Source organism: Phoenix dactylifera, chromosome 8, assembly GCF_009389715.1.
Source record: "Phoenix dactylifera cultivar Barhee BC4 chromosome 8, palm_55x_up_171113_PBpolish2nd_filt_p, whole genome shotgun sequence".
Classification (NCBI taxonomy): Eukaryota; Viridiplantae; Streptophyta; class Magnoliopsida; order Arecales; family Arecaceae; genus Phoenix; species Phoenix dactylifera.
Genome location: NC_052399.1, coordinates 10,076,009 through 10,102,079, shown reverse-complemented (window position 1 = coordinate 10,102,079; position 26,071 = coordinate 10,076,009). Strand labels below are relative to the sequence as shown.

The 26,071-nt window shown below is 41.2% G+C and overlaps 1 protein-coding gene across 17 annotated transcripts; it reads left to right on the top strand.

The window, feature by feature from the left end:
• The first annotated feature begins 1,236 nt into the window (after positions 1-1,236).
• Positions 1,237-25,319, top strand: LOC103701542 (LRR receptor kinase SERK2-like). Of its 17 annotated transcripts, none has more exons than XM_039128892.1 (13): positions 1,290-1,507; positions 1,608-1,717; positions 4,055-4,087; positions 4,206-4,344; positions 6,528-6,657; positions 6,880-6,951; positions 7,314-7,457; positions 7,564-7,635; positions 10,608-10,673; positions 10,795-10,862; positions 10,935-11,072; positions 11,487-11,828; positions 24,673-25,319. In XM_039128892.1, the coding sequence occupies exons 4-13, from the start codon at positions 4,260-4,262 to the stop codon at positions 25,101-25,103; spliced, it is 1,548 nt and encodes a 515-aa protein (XP_038984820.1). In that variant the 5' UTR covers positions 1,290-1,507; positions 1,608-1,717; positions 4,055-4,087; positions 4,206-4,259; the 3' UTR covers positions 25,104-25,319. The 17 variants fall into 17 exon arrangements, with proteins under 17 accessions (XP_038984822.1, XP_038984825.1, XP_038984829.1 ...); XM_039128891.1 differs by having other exon boundaries at positions 1,290-1,512; XM_039128893.1 differs by adding an exon at positions 1,926-2,472 and having other exon boundaries at positions 1,290-1,717.
• Positions 25,320-26,071: the final 752 nt, after the last annotated feature.

Sequence of the window (26,071 nt, the reverse complement as noted above, 5' to 3'; positions counted from 1 at the left end):
AAGCTATCGTCCTTCCACCAGCCTCAAAATAGACCACAGATTTTGTGTGGGGCCCACTGGTCCACGGCTTCAGTCTCCTTTCGTAAGTCTATCTTGTGTCCCTGTAGAAGAGGAAAGTGTCGGAACCTGGTCTTCGCCGGCCTTTATCCCTTCCGTCTTGCCGTGCTTGGAAGGCATATGAGGCGCCGGAGAGTCGCACAATCTCCACCTGGCTAAATTTTTCGTACTTTCTAATACCACGAATTGTCGTTTTCTCATCGATCTCCGTCTGCCACGTAGTCTAGGACATTTTCTGTGGCTGGTTGGCATCCCGTATCATACTGCTTACGATAGCTGTCCCTATATTTATTTACGATAGCAGCCTCTTAATCGGGTGGTTCTATATACACCCCCCCTATTGCTCAGGACACCCCCCAAAAATTAAAAAAAAATTAAATACTCTCTACACCCCCCCATTTGCAAAGGACACCCCTAAAAAATTCAAAATTCCTAAATTACCCCCCACCCTCCCCACCCCCTCACCTAAATTGCTCTCTACACCCCCAAACCCCCCCCACCCCGCTCTTCCCCTCCAAAACACCTCGCCAACGCCCAAAACCCCCCCGTTCCCCCTTCTCCCTCTCGTCGCCGGCATTCTCCCGATCTCCGACCACCTCGCCGGCTTCTCCCGGAACCACCTCGCCGGCTTCTCCCGAAATTTTTTTTTTCACGGTTCGTGCTCCGTTCGGCACTGGATCGCCGAACAAAAGGCTTCTGTTCGGCTGAACAGTGCCGGACAGAAGCCTTCTGTTCGGCACTGTGCAGCCGAACAGATCTGTTCGGTTGAGGGTTGCCGAACAGAAGGCTTCTGTTCGGCACTGTTCAGCCGAACAGAAGCCTTTTGTTCGGCGATCCAGTGCCGAACGGAGCACGAACCGTGAAAAAAAAAAATTTCGAAACAAGGTGGAACACGTACCTTTGCGGCCGATTCTTCGTCCCAAATCACTAGTTGCTTGTCCATGCTTCGAATGGGGCTTAAATCTCCTTCAAAGATCGCCTAAACGATGTAAATGGATCGAGGGGTTTAAGGGGGGTTTTTTTTTTCTTTTCAAAACGAAACGGAGGAGGAGGAGGAAGGGGGTGTATGAGAAAATTTCAAGGGCAATATGGTAATTACACTAAAGGTTAGTTTGGGTATTTTTTTTTTGGTTTTTGGGGGGTGTCCTGAGCAATAGGGGGGGTGTATATAGAACTACCCCTCTTAATCCTTTGTAAGTTTTCGGTCCATCCTCCCCCGGGTGGCGGTAAACTTCTTCACTCTTTCAGTTTCTTTCGTTTTTCTATGAATCTGAATCATCGTGCTTCCTTCTTTCTTTATATCTATCGGTTCTTGCACAAATCGTAGATTATTGTTGGAATTGAAATGTTGGACTCTTGTCCGCTGTCGGTTTTCGGGTAGCACTAGAACTGATGTTTTAGCTAACAGAGTTATAGAAGTCACTGGAAACCCTCCTGTTCTGATATCTTGGTTTGGTTTGGTGCTTCATAGACAGTGGCTTTTGGTTTTTCTGTGGAATTGATGTTTCCTTCTAGGGATTTGATTCTTATGAAAAAATTTCCCCTTGCAGAGAGCAATGGAATTTTTAGAATATTATCGATGATTCGGATTCCCACTCTTATTAATAGGCACAGGAGAAAACTCCTCGTATCAATTTGATGTATGCGTTCAATAGTCCAGGTAAAGTTCCATTTCTTGCAATTGATTTAGTGTAGGAGGAAGCATTTCTTTAACCATCTAGGGATTTAGACCCTTATTATGCCGATAACATACCATTTTTGTGCATTTACTCGTAGATGTTTGAAAAAAATGTGTTGGTATATTGTGGTTTATTCTTGATGGCTGACCATGCATGGTGTGTCTTCTTATTTTCTCTTTTCTTTGCCAGCATCTCCTGGCTAACAACCCAGACTTGGCCAGATATTAAGGGTAGGAAGACATATTATTTTACTGAGCTTGCGCTTTACATTTGCCCTAATTAGTGAAGACTAAGGGGAAGCATCCTTCATGACATAGAGCTCACAAACTTGTTCAGCAAATTAATGGATATTATGATATTATACAATTGCTTATTTACTGATAAGGAAAAAATCTCCAAAGCATTCATGAGTGCAGGCCATGTGATGTGAATGAGAATTTAGAAACGTGGTGCCATGATTGGAGAGGAACAAAGATGATATACTGGTGGGGCTCTGATGTGCATTTTCCCTGTCCCTAAAGAACCGTTATTTGCCAGCTGCGCAACCTTAGATGGTCAGCATCTCCCAAGATAAACCACTCTTCTATCTGATACCACATCAATCAAAAGCCTTATCAATCAAAAATCTACAACGATAGCCAAGTTTCGATCCTAGTCATTGATTTTGGATTATACAATATGTGGTGAAGGGACCCGATTTTGTATCTACATCAGAATAATATGTTTCAATGGTTTGGTAAGGGATTTTATGCTTGTTATTTTACTCAGCTTGGGTTAGATCTGCAGCTCCTTTTACTAATTTATCTTAGAAGTACTGCCTTAAGGCCCTTAACTCATACAAAATCGACATTTATGCATATCAAGATATTTTTGAGTGAAACATTCAACCATCTCTCTTTTCCTACTGATTCCTGTTCATCACATGAAACATTCTTCCATGTGGCCTCAAGGAAAGTGTCTTAAAAAGATAGAATGTTTTAATACTTGGTTTCAATTTCCATTCCCATTCCCTGGGTAGACTTTTGGCTTCCAGCAGTTTCGGTGGTTTGTCTGGAAGTTTCATAGTCTTGCTAAAAAAATCAGAATAAAATACCAAGAATAGAGAAAATTATACAAAAAATAAAGACATGTCATTTCATGTCAGTTTAGTTTGGTTTAAGTTATCTAGGATCAGAATTTGTGGATTTCGGGTGGTTTTAAGCTGAAAGTTTACCCAAATATTTTCTTGTATCAAGGGTAGAACCTAGCATTTTTTTAATCAATTTGTAAATTGAATGTATTGTACTATAAGAGGCAATAAAAGTTCTTTTCTTGCTTCATTGTTCCATATGGGACTAAAGCCCAAATAGAATCATGGTCTTGCCTTGAAGCTCCAAGGAATTGTTAGAATAGTCATCAAACACTAAACTATGAAAGGTGATTCAAATGCTATATAGGCATTTGGATTTTGGGCAGGAGAATAACAAGTCCATGTTATGGCACATGCTTGGGACAATTTGCTTATGTTCAGTTAATATCTTAGATTGACTGCAATAGGACCAATGGTACTGTCAATTCACCAATTACCTAATTTAACTTAATTACAATATTGATTATCTTAGCCAATGGCAGGTTCTTGTTAACGAATCATCACAATCAAATGATATTGTCTGTGTTTACATTAATGTTCATTATCATCATGACACCAAAGATAGGTAGCTCTTGAGCTGTAGCTTTCTTACAACTTTCTAGTGCATCACCTTTTTTGGCATTATAAATTAAATCAAATTGCTTGCTGTACTTCCTATATGATCAACAAATTAAGACCATGAAAACAATAGCCTATCATAGCTCTAGATCATTGATGATGTGGTAACATCAAGGAGACCTTGCAGGGAAAAAATACAACCTTTTGTTTTACAGCTGCATAAGAATCTTTGTTGAATTTCAAAATATTGATTAAACAATAGCTACTCACCTACTGATTGTTATAAACAGTGTCATTATGATTATCTACTTGCATCTTTATGCTAGTGTTATATTTAAATGACTTACAATAGCAAATATTTGTACATCTTATTTTTATTCCAAAACGGCTATATAGTATTATAGCCATTTGGTACCTTGATGTCTATAAAATCTTCCCAACAACATGCTTTTGAAAGGAAATCATAGTTTTGGTTGGTTTCAGCTGAAACTTGTTGAAACTGACTGGAACTGAAAATTTCAGTCAATTTTGCACCTGTTCTGCAGATACCCATCCTTTTTGCCCGAAACAGATTCAGCTTCTGCTGAAAATTAATACCTTGGGTATATAACAAATTCAACCTTTTTGACAGGTTCTCTCATTGTGACTTCTCTATCTGCCATCAGTAAGGGCTCAACTCGAATAGCTAGTTCAAAATATAAGTGTAATAATCCATCTTTCAAGTGCATCCTGACTTGTCTCTTACTTTTTTAATTATTTTTCTTGATCACATGGCTATGTAGGAGACTTTCTTCCTTTAAGAGGATTTATTCTTGATCATTTTTCAAGTGAGAGTAATGTTAGAAAAAAAGAGGATGAAGTTGGCTTTTGTAATGAATATGCTGGCCTCTCTGCATTCTTTTGTTGCATCTACTGATCAAGGTAATTTTGTTTTCTTTTCTGTCTACTTTACATTTTTTTTAGATACTTATGTATAAGGTGACCCTTGGCATGTAATTAGCATTGTCTTTGTATTTGGAAATTGGTCACTTTCTTATGCATATGTGCATTATTTTGATTATTTTTTCTTTACATGTAACATATGCCTATTTTAGTAGTTCTGGCAAATGGTAAGCAGTTTTGCATGTCAAATGTACGTCTGAGAATGCTTAAGGGGGTTTCGCTCAAGTTCAACTTTCTAATACCCCTCTCTGGTGTATATATTTTACCTATTCCTGAGTTCCAATTGTTACATTGGTGGATTTGTGTGTTTATTTTGAGGAATTCTTAGAGAATCATTCATTGCTGTCTTGATTGACTAATCTTTCCCCTTTTTAGGCTTTTAACCTGTTCGGATATATTCTTAAGGTCTCCATCTATCAAGTTGATATGACCAGACGATCCTTGTTTTAAAACAGAAGAGCATTATTTAAGACCTCTATTCATCATGTTGTCCAAAATGGAAATCGGAATTTTCATTTTCATTAAATATGTTAAGGTTTTAGGGAAAGTTTTTAAAACATTCCTCCTGAAGGTTTTGCAATAGTGAAGTACCAATTAGATATTATAGGTAAATGAGTAAATATTCATTATGCCAGCTTTATATGGATTTGAATGCCGAACAATAAACAGTACATGATAGATAACCAGCATATAAATTGAATGATGAGATGCATGTATTGTAAGACTAAAGGTAGAGTTGGAAATAAATTTGATAGCAGATATTTAGGAATGGCACAATGAAGTGAGAGAAGACTATATTAGATGATTTGTGTGCATTATACCCATAAAAAGTGCCACTAAGGAAGGTGGGGATGGGTTTAAGAGGGAGGGGAGGGCTCCCAAGTGGAGAGAGTGGGATGTGGGGCTATCAATTTTCATTCATGTAAAAGATAGGAGAGGGGGTAGGCGAAGGGGACTTGGATGAAAGTCAAAAAGGGGCTAGATGACTTCTTATATAAGTTTTCTCAATATTGTGTGTTATGACTGTATGTGTCAGTTCTCAGCATATTATGACCTGCCATGTCATATAAAGGTGAGCAGTAGCATATGTCAATTTGGACAGTTGCACGATCCCATAGGTCTTCCATGTGTTTGTTCTCTTTAAAATGATATGGCAGGTCACCTGCCATATCATTTTCCTTGTAGTTTCTTTGTTCATTTTTCTAATTATATTTAGCTTTTCTGATTAAAATTTTTGCCTAACCTACTCATATTGCCACTCCACAGTGGTGCATCCTTTGATGTTTGCAAGTACTATTGACCAAGACTCAGGTTTATAGTCAGATGTTTAGGACTAGGCTATGTTCTGAATGAACTGTCACCTGCATCATGTTGCAATCACATCCCATCTGGCCATGCTTGTGTTGCATCCGAGCATTACCTTTCTGTGCCCATGATGCCATACTTGATAGGGAGGGCATCTTAGTGAAGGAAATCCAAACAGGAAGGCTTTTATCATGGCCAAGGATATTAGTTTTTTTCTGGTATTGGCTACTCACCAATACTATGTCATCAGTATCCCTGTCCTGATATTCTCTGATGATATAAACTGGTATAATCTGATTTCTGATATATTGCACAATATGATATTAAATATTAGCACAGATTTCCGAATCAGTCTTTTAAAGTTTTAAATTTATATTAATTATCAAATATTCTGATTGATGTTGTAAACTGGCAATTAGTCTCACATATTAACCTAGATATCAGCATATTGGTCCCTATAATGTTGGCTGAGATCTCAACAAATCTTTGTCTTTTCCCATTTTGCGTAACTTTCTATCTTGGCTGAGACTAACCGATATCTCAGTCTTGGCAACCCACTAAGATGGACGAGTTCTCTGTTCTTAAAACCCTCGACAGACAGCAAACTCAACTGTCACATAGAAAATTCTATGCACATGAATAAAAGATTGCCTTGTTTGGATGTCCATTACCTAGTTGTTTATGTTTATTTTCACAGGATGTGAATACTGAATACTGACTTTATCCAGGAAAATGTTAATGAACTGCTTTAGATCTATGTTCAAGTCCATCTCCTGTTTTTCATAGTATTTTTATTTTTTTATCTTTTCCTACCCTTTTTTGTAGGAACACTAATTAGTCATTTCAAATTTTTCCAGTTGATGTGCTAATAGACTTGAAGCTTACACTTAAAGCTTCTGATAATCAGCTTTCTGGTTGGAGCCAAAATCAAGTCAGTCCATGCGCATGGATGTATATTAACTGTGATGGTGATGATGTTGTGCAAATGTAGGTTTATTTTTCAGTTTCTTCTATTTGTTTCTTCTGTTAACTGTGATGGTGATGATGTTGTGCAAATGTAAGCTTTTTTTTTAGTTTCTTCTATTTATTTTTTGATTTTTTATCTATATCTCTCGTCTTCATTTCCTAGATTTTTGAGTTTGTATTAAAACTAACTTTCTCATCTCAGTTAAGTGCCTACCAAATTCATTTCGATGTGCTTTGTTGCAGATCATTTCCTTCTATTGGGTTCACTGGAACCTTGTCCCCTAGAATTGGAGAACTCTCATATCTTAAAGGACTGTAAGTATAAGTATTTGATGAAGATATTGATGTCTTCTTCGAGTTCTATCAAGTTGAAAAATACATATGAAATTGACAGATGACTACATGAAATTTTATAGATTCAGTTGATATTTTTGAAGTACATTCCTCCTATCTTCTTGGTGCCCAGGCATAGTGACATTGTTGACTTTCTTACTTCATAAAGGATACTCTCTATCTAACAATGATGAAACTATGACTGAGTTTTGTTGACATCTAGTACCTGATGTCCTTCTCCTCCCCCTCTCCCCCCCTCCTCTCTCATTCACTAACATGTAGATATTCAGAAATGGCACCTGACCTTATGCAAGTAATTATTTCAAGCTGCATAATTCATGCAGGTCGTTCCCAGGTAACAATATAACTGGCAAAATTCCTGAGGAGTTTGGAAATTTGTCAAGATTGACAATTTTGAATTTGGAAAATAACCACTTGAGTGGAGAGATACCAAAAACTCTTGGCAAGCTGACTAAACTTGAAAACTTGTAAGTAAGGTTTTATACTCAGCAAATAAAAAAAAATGCTGTTGATATTGACCTTAGAGAAGCCCTAGCCTAATCTGAAATTGCACTTTTGTGACATGGTAAGCAGGATATTGAGCCAAAATGACCTCAGTGGAAGTATCCCTGATTCTCTTTCAAATCTCCCAAACTTATCTGACGTGTAAGTTTTATCAGTGATGACAATAAACATGTATAGAAGTTTCAATGATAAAAAAATATATTTATACTCATACGATCATCATTGTGATGGCTGGATCGAGGCCCGATCCACTTGATCAGGCTGACCTGAGCTTGGCCCAGCCCAAGCTCTCATCTAAAAAAAAACCAAGTAAAACAGAGAGAAAGACTCCCATCCGAAGTTTTCTTCTCCGTCCGACTCCCAGTGGGAGTCAACTTTCGAGAGCCAAGGGAGGCTTGTCTCCTCTATATAAGCACCTCCCCACCTCTCTTGGTCTTCCACCGGCAATCATCAAGCTCCTTTCTCTCTCTTTTCTCCCGTCGAGTTCACGACTGCTTGTCTTCGTGTTTGCCGGAAATTAGGGCCATCGGATGCCTCCAGAGCTGAGGTAATGCTCTAGCCTTCCTCCCCTTCTCTTCTTCTTCTTTCCACGACCCGACATCATGACTACCAGCTGAGAAATCGGTCAGAAACCCCTCGAAAAAAAGGATTTTCTATTTTGCTCTGTTTCACCTCCTTTCTTTTTCCGACCACCATCGCCACCGGCGTTCGTCGCCGAGGGCCTCGGCCCCTTCCTTGCATTGGCCCCAAGCCAAAGCTAGAACCCCACCCACCGGCAAGTGGGCTGGGATTCGAGAGCAACCGAGCCAATAAATCTTCTTCTTGGCTCTATTTTTAGTTTGATTTTTGGATGACCGACCACCGCAGCCAGCTACCCTCCGCCTCATGTCTTCACCGCCTGCTGCCACCCGCCGGACCTCGACCACGACAGCCACTTTGAACCACCCACTTGCTTCCAAAAAAGGAAAAAAAAAGAAGAAAGAAAGAAGAGAAGAATAAGAGGAGGAGAGAGAGCCATCCCTTTCTTTTTCTCTCTCTTATTTTCTCTCTCTTCTCTCTGATCTCCTTATTTCTCTCTCTAAGTAGACCCATGGACCTATGAACTGAGTTCTATCTCCTTGGGTGGACTTTTGCAAAGAGGCCTTGAATTGCCATAGTGCCCAAGTTGCCTACTGGACCAATCATCCTGGCCTTGTTAAGTGTCCCTAAAATTCATTGATGATGAACCCTGTTGAATGATGTTGACCCTAATTGAGTCCATACTCCATGATTCATTGATTGAGTTGCTTAGACCTGACTCGTCCGGAGTCGCTGAACATTATCACCTGACCAACCATCTCCTTTTCTTATTGTTTTAATTTGATTGAAATCATCGAACATAAATTAGTTTACCTCTAATGTTTTTAAATAAGGTTAACTGATTTGCCTAGTAAAGTTTGACGGTCTAAAACAAAAGAGATAAGTAAATCTTATACTCCTTACTAGTTTTCGAACTTGTAAGTAGATCTTATACTCTTTATTTTTCAAATGTTCATGTTTTTTCGTATATAAAATTTGCTTGTGGAAAAGCTATTTTCATTAAAATATTTATGAAACTATTTTTCATAATAAAGCATGATTTTCATAACACATATGTTAATTCATAATTTTAAAAAAAGCATGATATTTCCACAAGCAAATTTTATGCGCGAAAAATATGATCATTTGAAAAATAAAGAATGTAAGATTTACTGACAAGTTCGAAAACTAGTAAAGAGTATAAGATTTACTTCTTTTGTTTTAAACCGTCAAACTTTACTAGGCAAATCTGTTAACCCTATTTAAAAATATTAAAAGTAAAATTAATTTTTGTTCGATGATTTTAGTTAAATTAAAACAATAAGAAAAGAAGACAGTTGGTCAGGTAGCTCCAGACAGGTTAGGTCTAAGCAACTCAATCAATAAATCATGGGGTATGGACTCGATCAGGGCCAAGGTCGTTCGACAGGGTTTATCATCAATGAATTTCAGAAATACTTAACAAGGCTGGGATGATCGGTCCAGTAGACATCCCAAGCACCAGGCACCAGGGCAATTCAGGGCCTCTTTGTGGGGGTCCACCCGGGTCCATAAGACAGGAAGATAGGACCAGTTCATAGGTCCATGAGTCTTCTTAGAAAAAAAAAGGAGATGAGAGGGAAGGAAGAGAGAAAAAAAAGAGAGGGATGGCTCTCTCTCCTCTTTTTCTTCTTTTCTTTCTTCTTTCTTTCTTCTTTCTTGGAAGCAAGTGGGTGGTTCAAGGTGGCAGCCGTGGTCGAGGTCCGGCGGGCGGCAGCAGGCGATGGAGACATGAGGTGGAGGGCGACCGGCGGCGGCGGCTGGACGTCCAAAAATCAAACTAAAAACAAGGTCGAGAAGGAGATTTATTGGCTCGGTCATTCGAATTCCAGCCTGCTTTTTGGCTTTGGCTTGGGGCCGATGCAAGGAAGGGGCCAAGGCCCTCGGTGACGAACGTCGGCGGCAATGGTGGTCGGAAAAAGAGAGGAGGTGAAATAGAGCAAAATAGAGAATCCTTTTTCTCGAGCGGTTTCCAGTCGATTTCTCGGCTGGCGGCCGTGATGTCGGGTCGTGGGAGGAAGAAGAAGGAAAAGGGAGGAACGCTAGGGCAATACCTCGGCTTTGGAGGCGTCCGGCAGCCTTGATTTCCGGCAAACACGAAGACATGCAACCGTGAACTCGACGGGAGAAAAGAGAGAGAAAGGAGCTCGATGATCGCCGGTGGAGGACCAAGAGAGGTGGGGAGGTGCTTATATAGAGGAGACAAGCCTCCTTTAGCTCTCGAAAGTCGACTCCCATCGTGAGCCGGACAGATGGGAGTCTTCCTTTCTGTTTTACCTTTTTTTTTTTGATGTAAGCTTGGGCTGGGCCAAGCTCGGGTCAGGATGGTCAAGAGGACCGGGCCTTGACCAGGCCATCACAATCATTATCTCTGATCATCATTTATGTATATTTGTGTTTATTTAAGTATGTATTTATACACACACAGCACTCATGCACGCATGCGCACATAAATGCTACAACTAGATTTCCGCTTTATATATTTTAAATTAACAGCAATTTATCTGTTATGGCAGTAGTCTTGCATTCAATGATCTTAGTGGTCAGATACCCGACCGACTATTTAAATTTTCCAGATACAAGTATGGTCAATTCTCTTTAATATTAGATATGGATGCGATCACTTTAAAGTAATATTATGAGATCCATATTGTTTCATGTTTCCAATGTCAGCTGTTTATTTTGTTTTGGTACTTTGTGCAGTTTTACTGGTAACCGTCTAAATTGTGGCACGAACTTACATCCTTGTGTATCCATTGTATCTGATCAAAGTAAGCCAATTTGATCATTTCTTTATTTTGGTTCTGGGTATCATACCTCATGACTTGTCATAATCTTTGCAGAAGGATCCAATCATGTAAAGGTGGAAGTGGTGCGTGGAAGCATTGGAGTAATAGTTCTTCTTCTTGCAGGGGTTCTATATCTTAAATGGAAGAGTAGGATGAAAAGTCGTCGAAACGAAGTTTTTGTTGATGTTGCAGGTCTTTGGTCTGTTTATTCTGTAAATTATTTTTTTATTTTAATGCTTGATTTAGTTGAACTTGTTTTGAAGAACCATCTCAATTTAGTATCACCGCATACCTGTTCTGTATTCAGAAGTTTCTTACATGCTGTTACTCTTCGTTGCATCCGATCAATCATTTTACTTATCATTTTGGATTTTCAATTCTTTTGCATCATCATTAAAAATAGACAGAAAACCATTTAGTTGTTTTGCATAGAAATGTCTGAAAACTTTTGGTGTTTGATTTACTTTCATCACAGATAGGTAAAGTTTGTTGGTCAGAGTTACTGTGTTGGTGCACATATTTGGTAGTTGAGCTGAAAGTTCAATTCTTCTGTTAACTGATGCTGTACTTGATTTCTGATGATTTATTTCTTACTTTGATATTAAGGGCAAAATGAACCTAAAATTGCATTTGGACAACTGAAAATATTTGGATGGCATGAACTACAAATAGCAACAGATAGCTTCAATGAGAGAAATGTTCTTGGGAAGGGAGGTTTCGGGAAGGTATACAAGGGAATGCTTGCAGACAATACAAAAATTGCAGTAAAACGGCTGACCAATCATGGAACTCCTGGAGGGGAAGCTGCTTTTTTGCATGAAGTTGAATTGATAAGTGTAGCTGTGCACAGAAATCTTCTAAGGTTAATTGGGTATTGTACAACAGCATCCGAACGGCTTCTAGTCTATCCTTTTATGCACAACCTAAGTGTTGCCTACCGTTTACGAGGTACTAATTCTTAAATTATGCCTGAGTCATGAATATGTCTTCTAATGTTAGATTGCTTTTAGAATGTATAACTTGATAATGACATGCCAAAAATAACTTGATGATAAGATGCTAAACATAACAAATATTTTAATGCATATAAGGTTGTCTTATTGCCTTATAGACATGTTTATGCTCTGCTTGGTGCATTTTATTCTGTTGATATGTATGTTTTCCCCCTTTGTTTTTCTTTTTATCTCATTTTTTGCACTTTATGTCTGCATGACTACCTAAGCTCTTCGAAGGTCATATATGGTTGCATTTACAATGGTGTAAAGCTCAGAAAACATGGAAAAATCTGATAGTATTTAGTTAAAAGAATATTTTTTCTGGTATATTTTTATAACTGTACTGATCTTTTCAATCTGAAGCTGAAAATTCTGTGGCATTGGCAGGAAGGGCTTTTCTCTAGATGAAAAACTCTATTCCTGTGAGTCCTGTTAAGGTTTTAAATACCAATTGGATAGTGGGGCATCCCCCCATCCCAGGTGTTCAGACTGGAAGTCGGGAAATAGACCGGGACGGGATGGGGCATCCACCATCCTGAATGTCAGTATACAGGGTGTCCTGTTTCATGGAAAAACTGGGACAACCCTATCCAATGGTATTTAAAACTTTCGAGTCCTATTATAAACACGCTCCATTTCTTAACATATATACTCCTCTTGATGCTCCTCTCTGTCAACAAAGTTGAAGGCAAAAGATAGATGTATCGATTCCCATTATATCTTCCTTTCGAAATAGCAAAACATAGTGTATATGCTAATAATGTTAGACCTCAAACTTTGGATTTGGCTGAGTTCTCGTTAATGTTTTTCGTCCTCAAACTTCAGAGGATAGACTCTTTTTTTTTGCAGAATTTAAAGCAACACATCACAAAAAAGCAACTATTCTTCTTCATCTTAATATAGGACCTATGGTACGTCATACTATACCGAACCGAATAGTATGGGATGTACCAGTTTGGTGCCGGTACATGGTACAGAAGGTGTATCGACACTCAGTACGCTGAACCAGCTTCCGTACGGCCAATACCGACATAGTGATAGGGTGGCACCAGTACGAAGCCCGGTACCGAAACAGCACCCAATGCTTGTGTCTCTAAGAGAGAGAGAGAGAGAGAGAGAGAGAGATTTTCCTATTATCCTATCAACTGCTTCAGCTACTATTAGCATGATGTGCAGCTTGCCAGTATGCATTAAAAGAAAAGGAGTCACATATTCAACTGACCACTTGTTCACTTATGAACTTTTTCCTTCTGGAAAAACTGATTAGGATGTTGCAATATTGCATTTACATTTTAAACTTTGTCATTGCTGCAAATGAGTCCAGTCAAAAAGGTAAATCGCCACTCAAATTAGCCCTATTTTGTTTGAAATTTGTTTTCCTTTCTCCCTTCTTGACTTATCAGTCCTGTATCATTGAATTATTCTTTTTAAATATGCTTATATATCAAAAGCATTTCGCTTATTAGAGGTTTTCAGACAGCGTATGGAAACCCCAGTTCCAGGATCACAGGACATGGGGAAGTTAATGTGTCATCCCTTAGAGACATGGTAGGGTGAGGAGAGGGATAATGCATGAGGAACAGAGTGCACGGGTGCAGAATGTCTTATGACTGAGAAAATATGTTGTAGGAACTGGTGCATTTTGTGCGAAGATTTTTTATGGGACTAAAATAATATCATAAACAAAGGACTAGTTTTACTAATGACAACAAACAACATTTAAGACTAAGGAAGAAGTAAACCAAATGGCATTTTTTTTTTGAGAACAGAGGATAGTCTCCTCTTTCATGCATGTTTATTTGCAGCGTTTTGGCACAACCTTTCTAGCAAAAGACAGTTCTTGGTATCTCTCTTCCCATCCCCCTTATCTCACTCTTCTTTCACATGCACACATCTCTGTACCGTATGGTGCCCTCTTTTGTATACTAGGTGGGAGTTCTATTATGTATGTCACGCCCCGAACCCGGGGCCCGGGGCGCAAGCAGACGCCGCGCACCTGCAGGGCGGACCCCGCAGGCACGCAAGGCAGATAGATCAGATCCAACATCAATAGCTAAATAAAGATAAATTCCAACTTTCAATTCAAATGTCTACATATGCAAATGTCAAAGGAGAAGTCAATATCCACTAGCTAAATACATCATGATCACTCCATCCCGTAATCCCCATAGTCATATATCATCACCTGTAAAAAAAATGTAAATAGTAGGAGTGAGCTAACAGCTCAGTAGGCAACATCATGCAGTAAAGTCATCATATAACATGTCATGATACATATGAAAAGCAACTAAAACTCATAAATCCAAAAATCCACACGATAACCCGTAAACCCAATCCAAGACTCAAAATAACTCAACCGCATGACTACGGCCACATCACCCAGTGGCATGGTTACACCGAAGTGCCAATACAACTCTCCGAAGAGCTGCTCCACTGAGCCAACGCACCACTATGCCGCACCTCCTGGTGCCAAACTCACGCTCCACCGAGCCGCTCCGAAGAGCAAAACGCACCCCTGTGCCGCCACTATTCTATCACCGATGGTCGCGGTGTCGGAACTAGTTCCTCAGTACAAGTCGACAGGGCCAACGTATCATCCCATTGGCGGGGCCTAGACTATAGTCACGCGGATTTTAAAAATCAATAAATCAACTTTCTATATCAAAGTCATAATCATACTCCCAACAGTAAAGCACATAACAATTTATGAAATTAAATATTTAATTCTAAATCTAACACATAATGCCAATAATAAATCATAACATCGACATATGCAAGATACATATTAAAATTCTACTTTAAAGCAATAGGTCACCTACCTGGGCTCGCTTAAAAATCCCTGCCACAGATATCACGAACCCCTGATTAAACATAAATATTAATTATTTAATTAATTAAGAAACATAATTTAAATTAATTCCAACCTCTTAAACTCCTAAGTTCATAGATCCAAGAATGGATCTCCAAAATCAAACATAGACCCTAGAACAAGTAAACTAAATCCCAAAAATCAGAATCCTTTAAACCCAAAACCAATTGTGGCCCAACACAGATTAGGCCCAATTGAACCAAACCAGATTACAGGTCCAGATCAGATCTCGGGCTCAAACCAACCCAGCCCACAGATCCAATTAGGTTCAACTCAGCCCAACAACAGATCCCCAACCCAAATTCTTGACTCAGATTCAGACCCTAATCAAAACCCATTCACTCAAACTTGGATCAAACCCCATTCACGGAATAGGTGGAACCGGTTCACAGTTTAGACCCGGTTCAAAGTCTGGTTCACAATTGAGGCACGGAAATCAAAGCAAGAACAAACCCAGGAAGAAAGAAAGAAGAAGAAGAAGAAGAGAAGAAGAAAGAAGAGAAGAAGAAGAAGAAGAAGAGAAAAGGAAGAAGGGGGGGTGTGGCTGGTGGTTCCGGTCGGCCCTCGGTGGCGGCGCTCGGCCAGCCGCCATCGGCCACGCCACTGTCACAAGCGGCGCGGACGAGAAGAAGAAGAGAAGGAGAGGAAGAAAGGGAGGAAAGAGAGGGACCGGGGCTGGGAAGCCCGGCCCCCGTTCGCCCACCTCCGGCCGAACTCGTTTCGGCCGGATTGACCCCGCCTATCCAAAACGGTCAATCCAGAGCTCGGCCGGCCACCGTCGGCCGGCCAAACTTCACAAAAAAAATTCCGGAAACAGGGGAAGGTAAAACCGAATGACTCCCCATCTTTTCTCTCCCCTTAAATCCATAAAAAAATAGATAGGTTGTCTTCCTCACCTCCCGGTCGTCGACGAGTGGGTTCCCGGCGGCGATGGCGGCTCCGTCGGCGACAGTGGCTCCGACAATCCTCTCAAGGAAGGGGAAAGAGGAGGGGAGGAAAGGTTGGATTTTTTTTTTTTTTAGAGGGATGGGGGGGAAGGGATGGGCTGGGATGGGGTTCTCAGAGAAGAGAAAGAGGGAGAGGGAGAGAGAGAGAGAGAGAGAGAAAGATTGCGGGGGAGGGGGGGAAATCCGCTGGCCGTTCGGCCGGCGTGGTCATCGTGGGAAGACCACGATGAACAGACTGAAGTCGGCATCCATTGCCGACTTCAGTTCATTAGGCCCAAGGACGGGCCCAATTTCAGGTCTATTACACTCTAACCAACTAAAAAAAAAAATTTCGTCATCGAAATTAAACATACCTCAATCAGAAGAACAAGGGGCAGAAAACTTCTCTCTCATCTTCTCCTCCAGTTCCCAGGTAGCTTCTCTCTCACTATGATTGCTCCACTGCACCTTTACATAAGAAATCGTGCGCCTCCTAAAAACTTGGTCCTTCCTATCCACTATACGGATAGGCTACTCAACATAAGAAAGATCTGCTCGGAGCTGCAAAGTGCCACTTCGATCACATGACTGGATCAGCAATATACCTCCTCAACATAGAGACATGGAAAACAGAATGAACCCCCAATAAAGCAGGCGGAAGTGCCAGCTTATAAGCAACAGCTCCAACTCTCTCGAGAATCTCGAATGGTCCCACATATCTCGGACTGAGCTTACCCCGAACTCCAAATCGCATTACCCCTTTAGAAGGGACACCCTGAGAAAAACATGATCTCCGATTTGGAATTCCAGATCCCGCCTCCTGATATCAGCATAACTCTTCTGTCTGCTTTGAGCTGCCCGAAGTCGCTCTCTGATCAGCTGAACCTTCTCCACTGTCTGCTGAATAATTTCTGGACCCAGAATTTTCCTCTCCCCCATATCATCCCAACAGATAGTGATCTACACTTCCTACCATACAAAGCCTCATAAAGCCATCTGAATACTTGCCTGGTAGCTATTATATAGGCAACTCTACCAACGCAAATGATGATCCCAAGAACCGCTCATGTCAATAGAACAGGCTCTCAGCATATCCTAGAATCTGAATGGTCCTCTCGGACTGCCCATCTGTCTGTGGATGAAAAGCTGTACTGAAGCTAAGAGTGGTCCCAAAGCTTTGTGCAAACTGCCCCAGAAATGAGCCACAAATCGGGAGTCTCTGTCAGACACTATAGATACTGGAACTCCATGCAGCCGTACGATCTGCTCAATGTACAACTCTGCAAATCTCTCTAGTGTCATCCCAGTCTTAAATGCTAGGAAATGTGCTGATTTGGTCAATCTGTCTACAATCACCCAGACTGAATCATTACCTCTGAGGGTACGAGGTAACCCTGACACAAAATCCATAGTAATATGCTCCCACTTCCACTCTGGGATCGGCAGGGGCTGAAGCATACCAGCTGGTCTCTGATGCTCAATCTTAACTTGCTGACAAGTTAAGCATTGAGATACAAACTGGGCAATCTCTCTCTTCATATTGTTCCACCAGAACACAACTTTCAGATCCCTATACATTTTTGTACTACCAGGATGCACTGTATATCCCGTACTGTGAGCCTCCTCCATAATTTCCTTCTTCAGACTAGGATCATCTGGAACACAAACTCTGCCAATGAACCTCAATGAGCCATCCTCATGTATATGAAAATCAGGCTGAGATCCAGACTCAACATCTTTCTTGATCTTCTGGAGCCGAGAGTCATCCACTTGCGCTGCCTTAATTCTGTCAATGAGTGTAGGCTGGACTCGCAAGTTTGCCAACTTCAGGTAGCATCCTGCAGATATACCTCTATTTCTGCCCTCCTCAGATCCTCCAGGATATTTCTCTGAGTAGTAATCAAGGCTGCAACATTTCCTGAAGATTTTCTACTTAGAGCATCTGCTACCACATTTGCCTTCCCAGGATAATGTATAGATAAATCATAATCCTTCAGCAATTCCAGCCACCTTCTCTGTCTCATGTTCAGCTCCTTCTGAGTGAAGAGATATTTCAAACTTTTATGATCAGTGAATACCTGGCATGTCTCTCCATAAGATAATGTCTCCAGATCTTTAAGGCAAAAACCACAGCTGCAAGCTCAAGATCATGAGTGGGATAATTCTCTTCATAGGGCTTAAGCTGTCGGGAGGCATAAGCAATAACCTTCCCATTTTGCATTAACACACAACCCAAACCCTTCTTGGAAGCATCACTGTAAATGGTAAAATCAGTACCGGTAACTGGTAGGGTCAGAATAGGTGCTGATACTAGACGGTGTTTCAATTCCTTGAAGCTTTTCTCACACTGATCCGACCATTCAAACTTCACTCCTTTGCGAGTGAGTCGAGTCAGGGGTCCAGCAATACTAGAGAAGCCCTCCACAAACCTTCTGTAATAACCGGCTAGTCCAAGGAAGCTGCGAATCTCAGACACATTACTCGGTCTGCTCCAATCAACCACAGCTTCAATCTTCTTTGGGTCAACCATAATTCCTTCCTTAGAGATAACATGCCCCAAAAACATCACCCTGTCCAACCAAAATTCACATTTCTTTAATTTACCATACAACTGATTCTGCCTCAGAGTCTCCAAAACAATCTTCAAGTGATGCTCATGCTCTGCCTGACTCCTTGAATATATCAGAATATCATCAATAAATACTATCACAAATTTATCCAGAAAAGGCTTAAACACTCTGTTCATCAGGTCCATAAATGCTGCTGGTGCATTAGTCAAACCAAAAGGCATCACAAGGAACTCATAGTGTCCATACCTGGTACGGAAGCAGTCTTGGCTATGTCAGACTCCTTTATCCTCAGCTGATGATATCCAGATCGAAGATCAATCTTGGAAAATACCTGAGCACCCTGAAGCTGGTCAAATAAATCATCAATCCGGGGTAGAGGTACCTATTCTTAATAGTCACTTTATTGATTTCCCGGTAATCAATACACAGTCTCATGCTACCATCTTTCTTCTTACAAATAATACTGGGCACCCCAAGGAGAGACACTAGGTCGAATGAAACCCAGATCCAATAGCTCCTGTAATTGGTCCTTCAGCTCCTTTAGTTCAGCAGGGGCCATTCTATAAGGAGCTTTAGACAAAGGTGCAGTACCAGGGATTATATCAATAGCAAACTCGACATCTCTATCAGGAGGTAAGCCAGGCAGATCATCAGGAAAGACATCAGGGTACTCACTGACTACTGGTATATCCTCAATTCTCTGTTCAGACTGTTCAGAATCTGCAATTGCGGCCATAAAGATGGGAAACTCCTTTCTAAGAGATCTTATGCCCTGCATAGCAGACACTACTGAGAAGAGACACCCCAGTCATCACCCATAAAACTGAACTCATCAATACCCGGGATCCGGAAGGTCACCCTCTTCAGAAAACAGTCTATGGTAGCGTGGTATGCAGCCAACCAATCCATATCCAAGATTACATCAAAATCATGCAGATTCATAACAATCAAATTAGCTCTCAAATCTCTACCCTCAACTAGTACTGGACAGGAAATGCAGATCTGACTAACTGTCATCGTACCCCCAGCTGGAGTACTAATGCATAATTCCCTCTCTAAGGAAGAGTAGTGTAAATCGCACTTATGCACATATGAAGATGAGATAAAAGAATGCGTAGCACCAGAATCAAATAACACATAAACATAAGTGGAAGATACCAATAGTGTACCTGTCACTACAGTGTTGGATGCCTGAGCATCCTGCTGAGTCAGCGCATAAACTCGTCCCTGGGTACGAGACCCTCCTTTCCTTTGCTGCCTGGGGACAGCTGACTGGGTAGCCTGTACTGGAGTGAAGGAAGTCTGTCGTTGAGGAGCTACAGAACTCGGTGGCCTCTGCGTAGATCTAGTACGAGGACAACTGGAAATCCTGTGACCCGGCTGACCACACCCGAAACAAACTCCAGAAACAGTCTGAGTCTGAGGGCACTCAGCTATCCGGTAGCCCTGCTGACCACACCTGAAACATGCCCCAATACCAGGCCGTGTCAGAAGACACTCAACAGCTCTATGTCCAGTTTGGCCACACCTGAAGCACACTCCTGATATCCCCCTGCGATCCGGTGCAGTCCTCCCATGTGGAACTCGCTGCCCTGCTCCTGGACGGAACTGTATAGGTCGGCGCAGATGCCGCTCACCGTCAGAATCAAAGTCCCTGGTCCTCTTCGACTTTCCTTTCTGAGCATCCTGTGTCTCCTTCCAGATGATCTCCATATTTTTAGCTCTATCAACTAGGTCATCATAATCAGTCGAGTGAACAGCAGCTAATCCCTGACGCAGGCGAGGCCTCAGTCCTTCCTCAAATCTACTCATCCTAGATTTAGGGTCTTGGACAAGAGATGGTGCAAAACGGGACAACCGATAAACTCAGCCTCATAGTCCTCCACAGTCATACTCCCCTGAGAGAGGCTCAGAAACTCCCTCTCCAGCTCCCTGATACGACTGAAAGGGAAATACGTAGAAGGCCATGCGAAATCTCGGCCAGGTCACAGATCCTGCATCCTGCATCATGGTCCTCTCTACAGACTCCCACCAATGATGAGCCCGGCCCTGAAGCATATAGGTGGCAAATCTGATCTTCTCCTCCTCAGTACAACCCATGGCCCTGAAGGCCTTCTCCATCTCATCTATCCAACATTCGGCCTCTTGGGGATCGGTAGTTCCCTTGAAGGCCGGAGGAGCCAACTTTCTGAACTCTGCTATACTCCTCCCCTGATCTGAAGAACTAGCAGAGGGAAATAGCTGCTGTGGTCCCCTCTGCTGCCGAACTAACCCAACAACCTCTCTGATCAGCTCCATCACCTGGGTCGGTCCTCCCATCCTGCTCTCCTGGCCATGATCTGGTCCATCCAGTACTGTCTGATCAGTCTCGTCCTTCTGGACTCTCTCAGTCGGATGAGAAGTGGCTGGATCACTCCCGATAGTCTCGATCAGGCGGCGAGGTGCCACACGTGCACGGCGGGGCGGCATGCTGATACATACACAAATAACACAACATCAGGGTTAGATCCATCCACCGTAAGATTTTCTACCCCACTATCATTTCTTCACATGTGTCCCTATATTCCTAAGTTTTTTTTTTTTTTTCAAATAACACATCATTAGTGTTAGATCCACCCACCCATAAGATTTTCTACCCCACTCTCATTTCTTCACATGTGTCCCTATATTCCTAAGTTTTTTTTTAATTATTATTATTTATTATTATATTTATTATGATTCTGTTTTAATGTCCCTAGTGATCTTTAACCTGTGCTCTGATACCAATAAATCTGTCACGCCCCGAACCCGAGGCCCGGGGCGCGAGCAGACGCCGCGCACCTGCAGGGCGGACCCCGCAGGCATGCAAGGCAGATAGATCAGATCCAACATCAATAGTTAATAAAGATAAATTTCAACTTTCAATTCAAATGTCTACATATGCAAATGTCAAAGGAGAAGTCAATATCCACTAGCTAAATACATCATGATCACTCCATCCCGTAATCCCCATAGTCATATATCATCACCTGTAAAAAAAAAAAGTAAATAGTAGGAGTGAGCTAACAGCTTAGTAGGCAACATCATGCAGTAAAGTCATCATATAACATGTCATGATACATATGAAAAGCAACTAAAACTCATAAATCCAAAAATCCACACAATAACCCGTGAACCCAATCCAAGACTCAAAATAACTCAACCGCATGACTACGGCCACATCACCCAGTGGCATGGTTACACCGAAGTGCCAATACAACTCTCCGAAGAGCTGCTCCACTGAGCCAACGCACCACTATGCCGCACCTCCTGGTGCCAAACTCACGCTCCACCGAGCCGCTCCGAAGAGCAAAACGCACCCCTGTGCCGCCACTATTCTATCACCGGTGGTCGCGGTGTCGGAACTAGTTCCTCAGTACAAGTCGACAGGGCCAACGTATCATCCCATTGGCGGGGCCTAGACTATAGTCACGCGGATTTTAAAAATCAATAAATCAACTTTCTATATCAAAGTCATAATCATACTCCCAACAGTAAAGCACATAACAATTTATGAAATTAAATATTTAATTCTAAATCTAACACATAATGCCAATAATAAATCATAACATCGACATATGCAAGATACATGTTAAAATTCTACTTTAAAGTTATAGGTCACCTACCTGGGCTCGCTTAAAAATCCCTGCCACAGATATCACGAACCCCTGATTAAACATAAATATTAATTATTTAATTAATTAAGAAACATAATTTAAACTAATTCCAACCTCTTAAACTCTTAAGTTCATAGATCCAAGAATGGGTCCCCAAAATCAAACATAGACCCTAAGAACAAGTAAACTAAATCCCAAAAATCAGAATCCTTTAAACCCAAAACCAATTGTGGCCCAACACAGATTAGGCCCAATTGAACCAAACCAGATTACAGGTCTAGATCAGATCTCGGGCCCAAACCAACTCAGCCCATAGATCCAATTAGGTTCAACTCAGCCCAACACAGATCCCCAACCCAAATTCTTGACTCAGATTCAGACCCTAATCAAAACCCATTCACTCAAACTTGGATCAAACCCCATTCACGGAATAGGTGGAACCGGTTCACAGTTTAGACCCGGTTCAAAGTCTGGTTCACAATTGAGGCACGGAAATCAAAGCAAGAACAAACCCAGGAAGAAGAAAGAAGAAGAAGAAGAAGAAGAAGAAGAAGAGAAGAAGAAAGAAGGAAGAGAAGAAGAAGAAGAAGAAGAAGAAGAAGAAGAAGAGAAAAGGAAGAAGGGGGGGGGGGTGTGGCTGGTGGTTCCGGTCGGCCCTCGGCGGTCGACCGTGGCCCTCGGCGGCGGCGCTCGGCCAGCCGCCGTCGGCCACGCCACTGTCACAAGCGGCGCGGACGAGAAGAAGAAGAGAAGAAGGAGAGGAAGAAAGGGAGGAAAGAGAGGGACCGGGGCTGGGAAGCCCGGCCCCCGTTCGCCCACCTCTGGCCGAACTCGTTTCGGCCGGATTGACCCCGGCCGGCCACCGTCGGCCGGCCAAACTTCACAAAAAAATCTTCCAAAACAGGGGAAGGTAAAACCGAATGACTCCCCATCTTTTCTCTCCCCTTAAATCCATAAAAAAAAAATAGATAGGTTGTCTTTCTCACCTCCGGTCGTCGACGAGTGGGTTCCCGGTGGCGATGGCGGCTCCGTCGGCGACAGTGGCTCCGGCAATCCTCTCAAGGAAGGGGAAAGAGGAGGGGAGGAAAGGTCGGATTTTTTTTTTTTTTTTTTAGAGGGATGGGGGGAAGGGATGGGGTTCTCAGAGGAGAGAGAGAGAGAGAGAGAGAGAGAGAGAGAGAGAGAGAGAGAGAGATTTGCGGGGGAGGGGGGGGGGGAATCCGCGGGCCGTTCGGCCCACGATGTACAGACTGAAGCCGGCATCCATTGCCGACTTCAGTTCATTGGGCCCAAGGACGGGCCCAATTTCAGGTCTTTACAATGTATCAGTTCACTTGACTTGGATATGGAATATAGTACTTGCCTCCTTATGAATAGTCATTTGTCCTAAATTTTGTCATGGCTGGTGACCTCTTTTTGATCATTATATTGGTTAAAGTTGGCAACACTCTGATTGTTTAGAACCAGTGAACCTGCAAAGATCCTTGACCCTTTAATGCTCAAATGCCAGTAGGTAGTTAGCTACTTCCCTTGCCATCATTCTCATGTTCTAAGAGTTGGTAAAAATGTTTACATATCAAGTGTCCTTAATTAGGCTATAAAGGATGAGAAGGTGAAGTTACGAAGAATGGACTCATGCCAGGGCAACCATGAAAATATTGTTTTTGAGCTACCTTGTATGTTATGCATGTTTGAGTACTGCAATATGTGGTTATTTTGACAATGTATAACCCACATCTTTGACAGGTAATCAACTAAACATGCTAATCTCTTTATAAAATTGGCTAGATGATTGATCAGAAGACTCATATTTGACCTTGCCTTTAAGGCAGCACAGAGAAAAATGTTGGAAAAAGGAATAAGTTATTTGGTTTACCTTGAATTCCTATGGGCTACCAAATATAATGTAATGGACACAAGTAACTTGCCAGACAACTCATACAGAAAACTATGCTTTTAATGAGCCACCTACCTCCTGAACTTAATTAAGTTTGGTCAATATACGTTACTTTCTCGATTACTCACTGAGCCTTCTGAGAACTATATGCCAAGAAGTAAAAATAAAAAATGCTGTAGTTTCGGGGTTAGTTTACTTTGCTATTGCCACCTTTAAATAAGATGGTTAAAAGAGAATTACAAGATAATGACTATTGTAGTTCGTAATCATGCTACCTTAATTTGTTTTCATAGGAATCTTGGATTTCCAAGCTTGATTTCTTAGCATGTCTCTTTTATGGAATATGCTGATGCCACTGCTACATTCCTGTCGATCTGCATTATCAGTATCACTCCAACAGGAGGCTTCCGAATGATATGGATTTTTTTAATATGCTCTTATTGCTATTTTACAAATACTATTCTGGATTTTCTTACTAGATTATAGCAGTAAGTTTTTAATTACTTATTCATGTGGATGCTGTACCCTTCCCAACTTAGGAGTCCATGATGATGCTCAAAGCTTGAAGATCTATTTGTTATCTCCTGCTTAAATTCATTTTATGCCCTTCATTACTAATTCATATTGCTGGTATCACCATTTAGCAAACATTTGTTCTTGCATTAAATTTTTGGATGAGAGCGTTTGGTCATGTTGATGGCTTGATTGGTAGTATGTTTGTGCGCTTGCTCATTTTCATTTCTGAACCTGCATTAGTTGCAGCTGAGGAATGAAAATTGTTCAGCTCTTTTCTCTTGTTTCTGCGCTGATTTCCACATTTAAATGAGCAGGAAGTAGCATATACTATATTTACTTTCTTTTATTCTGAGGAATATGTTTTTGTTGCTGAAACTGGTACAGAATTTAAACCTAATGAGCCAGAATTAGATTGGCCTACAAGAAAACGAGTGGCTTTGGGCACAGCTCAAGGATTAGAGTACCTTCATGAACATTGCAATCCCAAGATTATTCATCGTGATATTAAAGCTGCCAATGTCTTGCTCGATGAGAATTTTGATCCAGTTGTTGGGGATTTCGGCCTGGCAAAATTGGTAGATATGACAAAGACTTCTGTGACAACTCGAGTTTGTGGAACCATGGGTCATATAGCACCTGAATATTTGTCAACTGGGAAGCCGTCCGAGAAGAGTGATGTTTTCAGTTATGGGATTATGCTCCTTGAACTTGTCACTGGGCAACGTGCTGTGGACTTTTCACTCTCGGAGGGTGAAAATGAAGTGTTACATATAGAAAATGAAGTGTTACCAACTATACTAGCTGGAACCATCTAGTTTTATTATAATAGAGACCTCCTTGTGCTATGCATGTGACTACAAGAGGAAAAACTGAAGTACCAAAGAGGAAACCTAGCGGACATGTTAAATAGAGCACTAAAAAAACTATTTTATAGAGAGTTGGAAAAGGAGAATTATACATGGAAGAGAGCAGCCATTTGTAACTGATTAAATCTTCAAATAGTTATTTTTCTGACTTTCGGTCAATTTAAATTTGTGTATTTTATTGCATCTAAAATTTATTAACTTTTAACTCAAATCAACCATACTGACAGTCTACTACTATCTTAAATTATTATCTAAAGCAAACAATGGTTATCTTGTATCTCCATAAATCCAACAAAGGGCATGCAATTAATCCTCAAAAACATAAACAAATAGATAGAGTGTCAGACAAATAAATAGATAGATAGATAATCCACCACTATATACATTCTAGTTTTACTTAGTAACTAAAAGAAACGACATAATGTCTATTAGTGTCCTTCAATCCCAACCGAATCATCTTCTATTCAACTACTGTTTTAACAATCATCACCTAGCAGCTAAACAGCTTTGTGTGCTAAGGCCAAAAACAACACCAGGATAAAAGAAAAAAAAAGAGGAATCATCCATTCTATAATCCATAACGTACCATCTATCTTCTACGATGATGGTTATACCTCTGTGTATGATGGAAGGCAAATAATGCCATGATTTTGGCCCACTTCCTCAAATACTCCTTCATCATCTAGTCCTTGATGCGTGATTCGTCCATCCAACAGTCTTGATGATAATTGGTAGCAAGAAGATGCGGAGGTGGATCTTTGTCATCTCCATAGTAGCTTTCGATGTCTACCGATGGTTGACAATAGTCGGTGCCAGCCTTGGCTAGAGCTTCCAATGAGGTTGGCATGGCTATGGCTCGATGCATGCAACTATATACTATTATCTCTCCTCATTTCTCAGAAGAGATATATTTACAG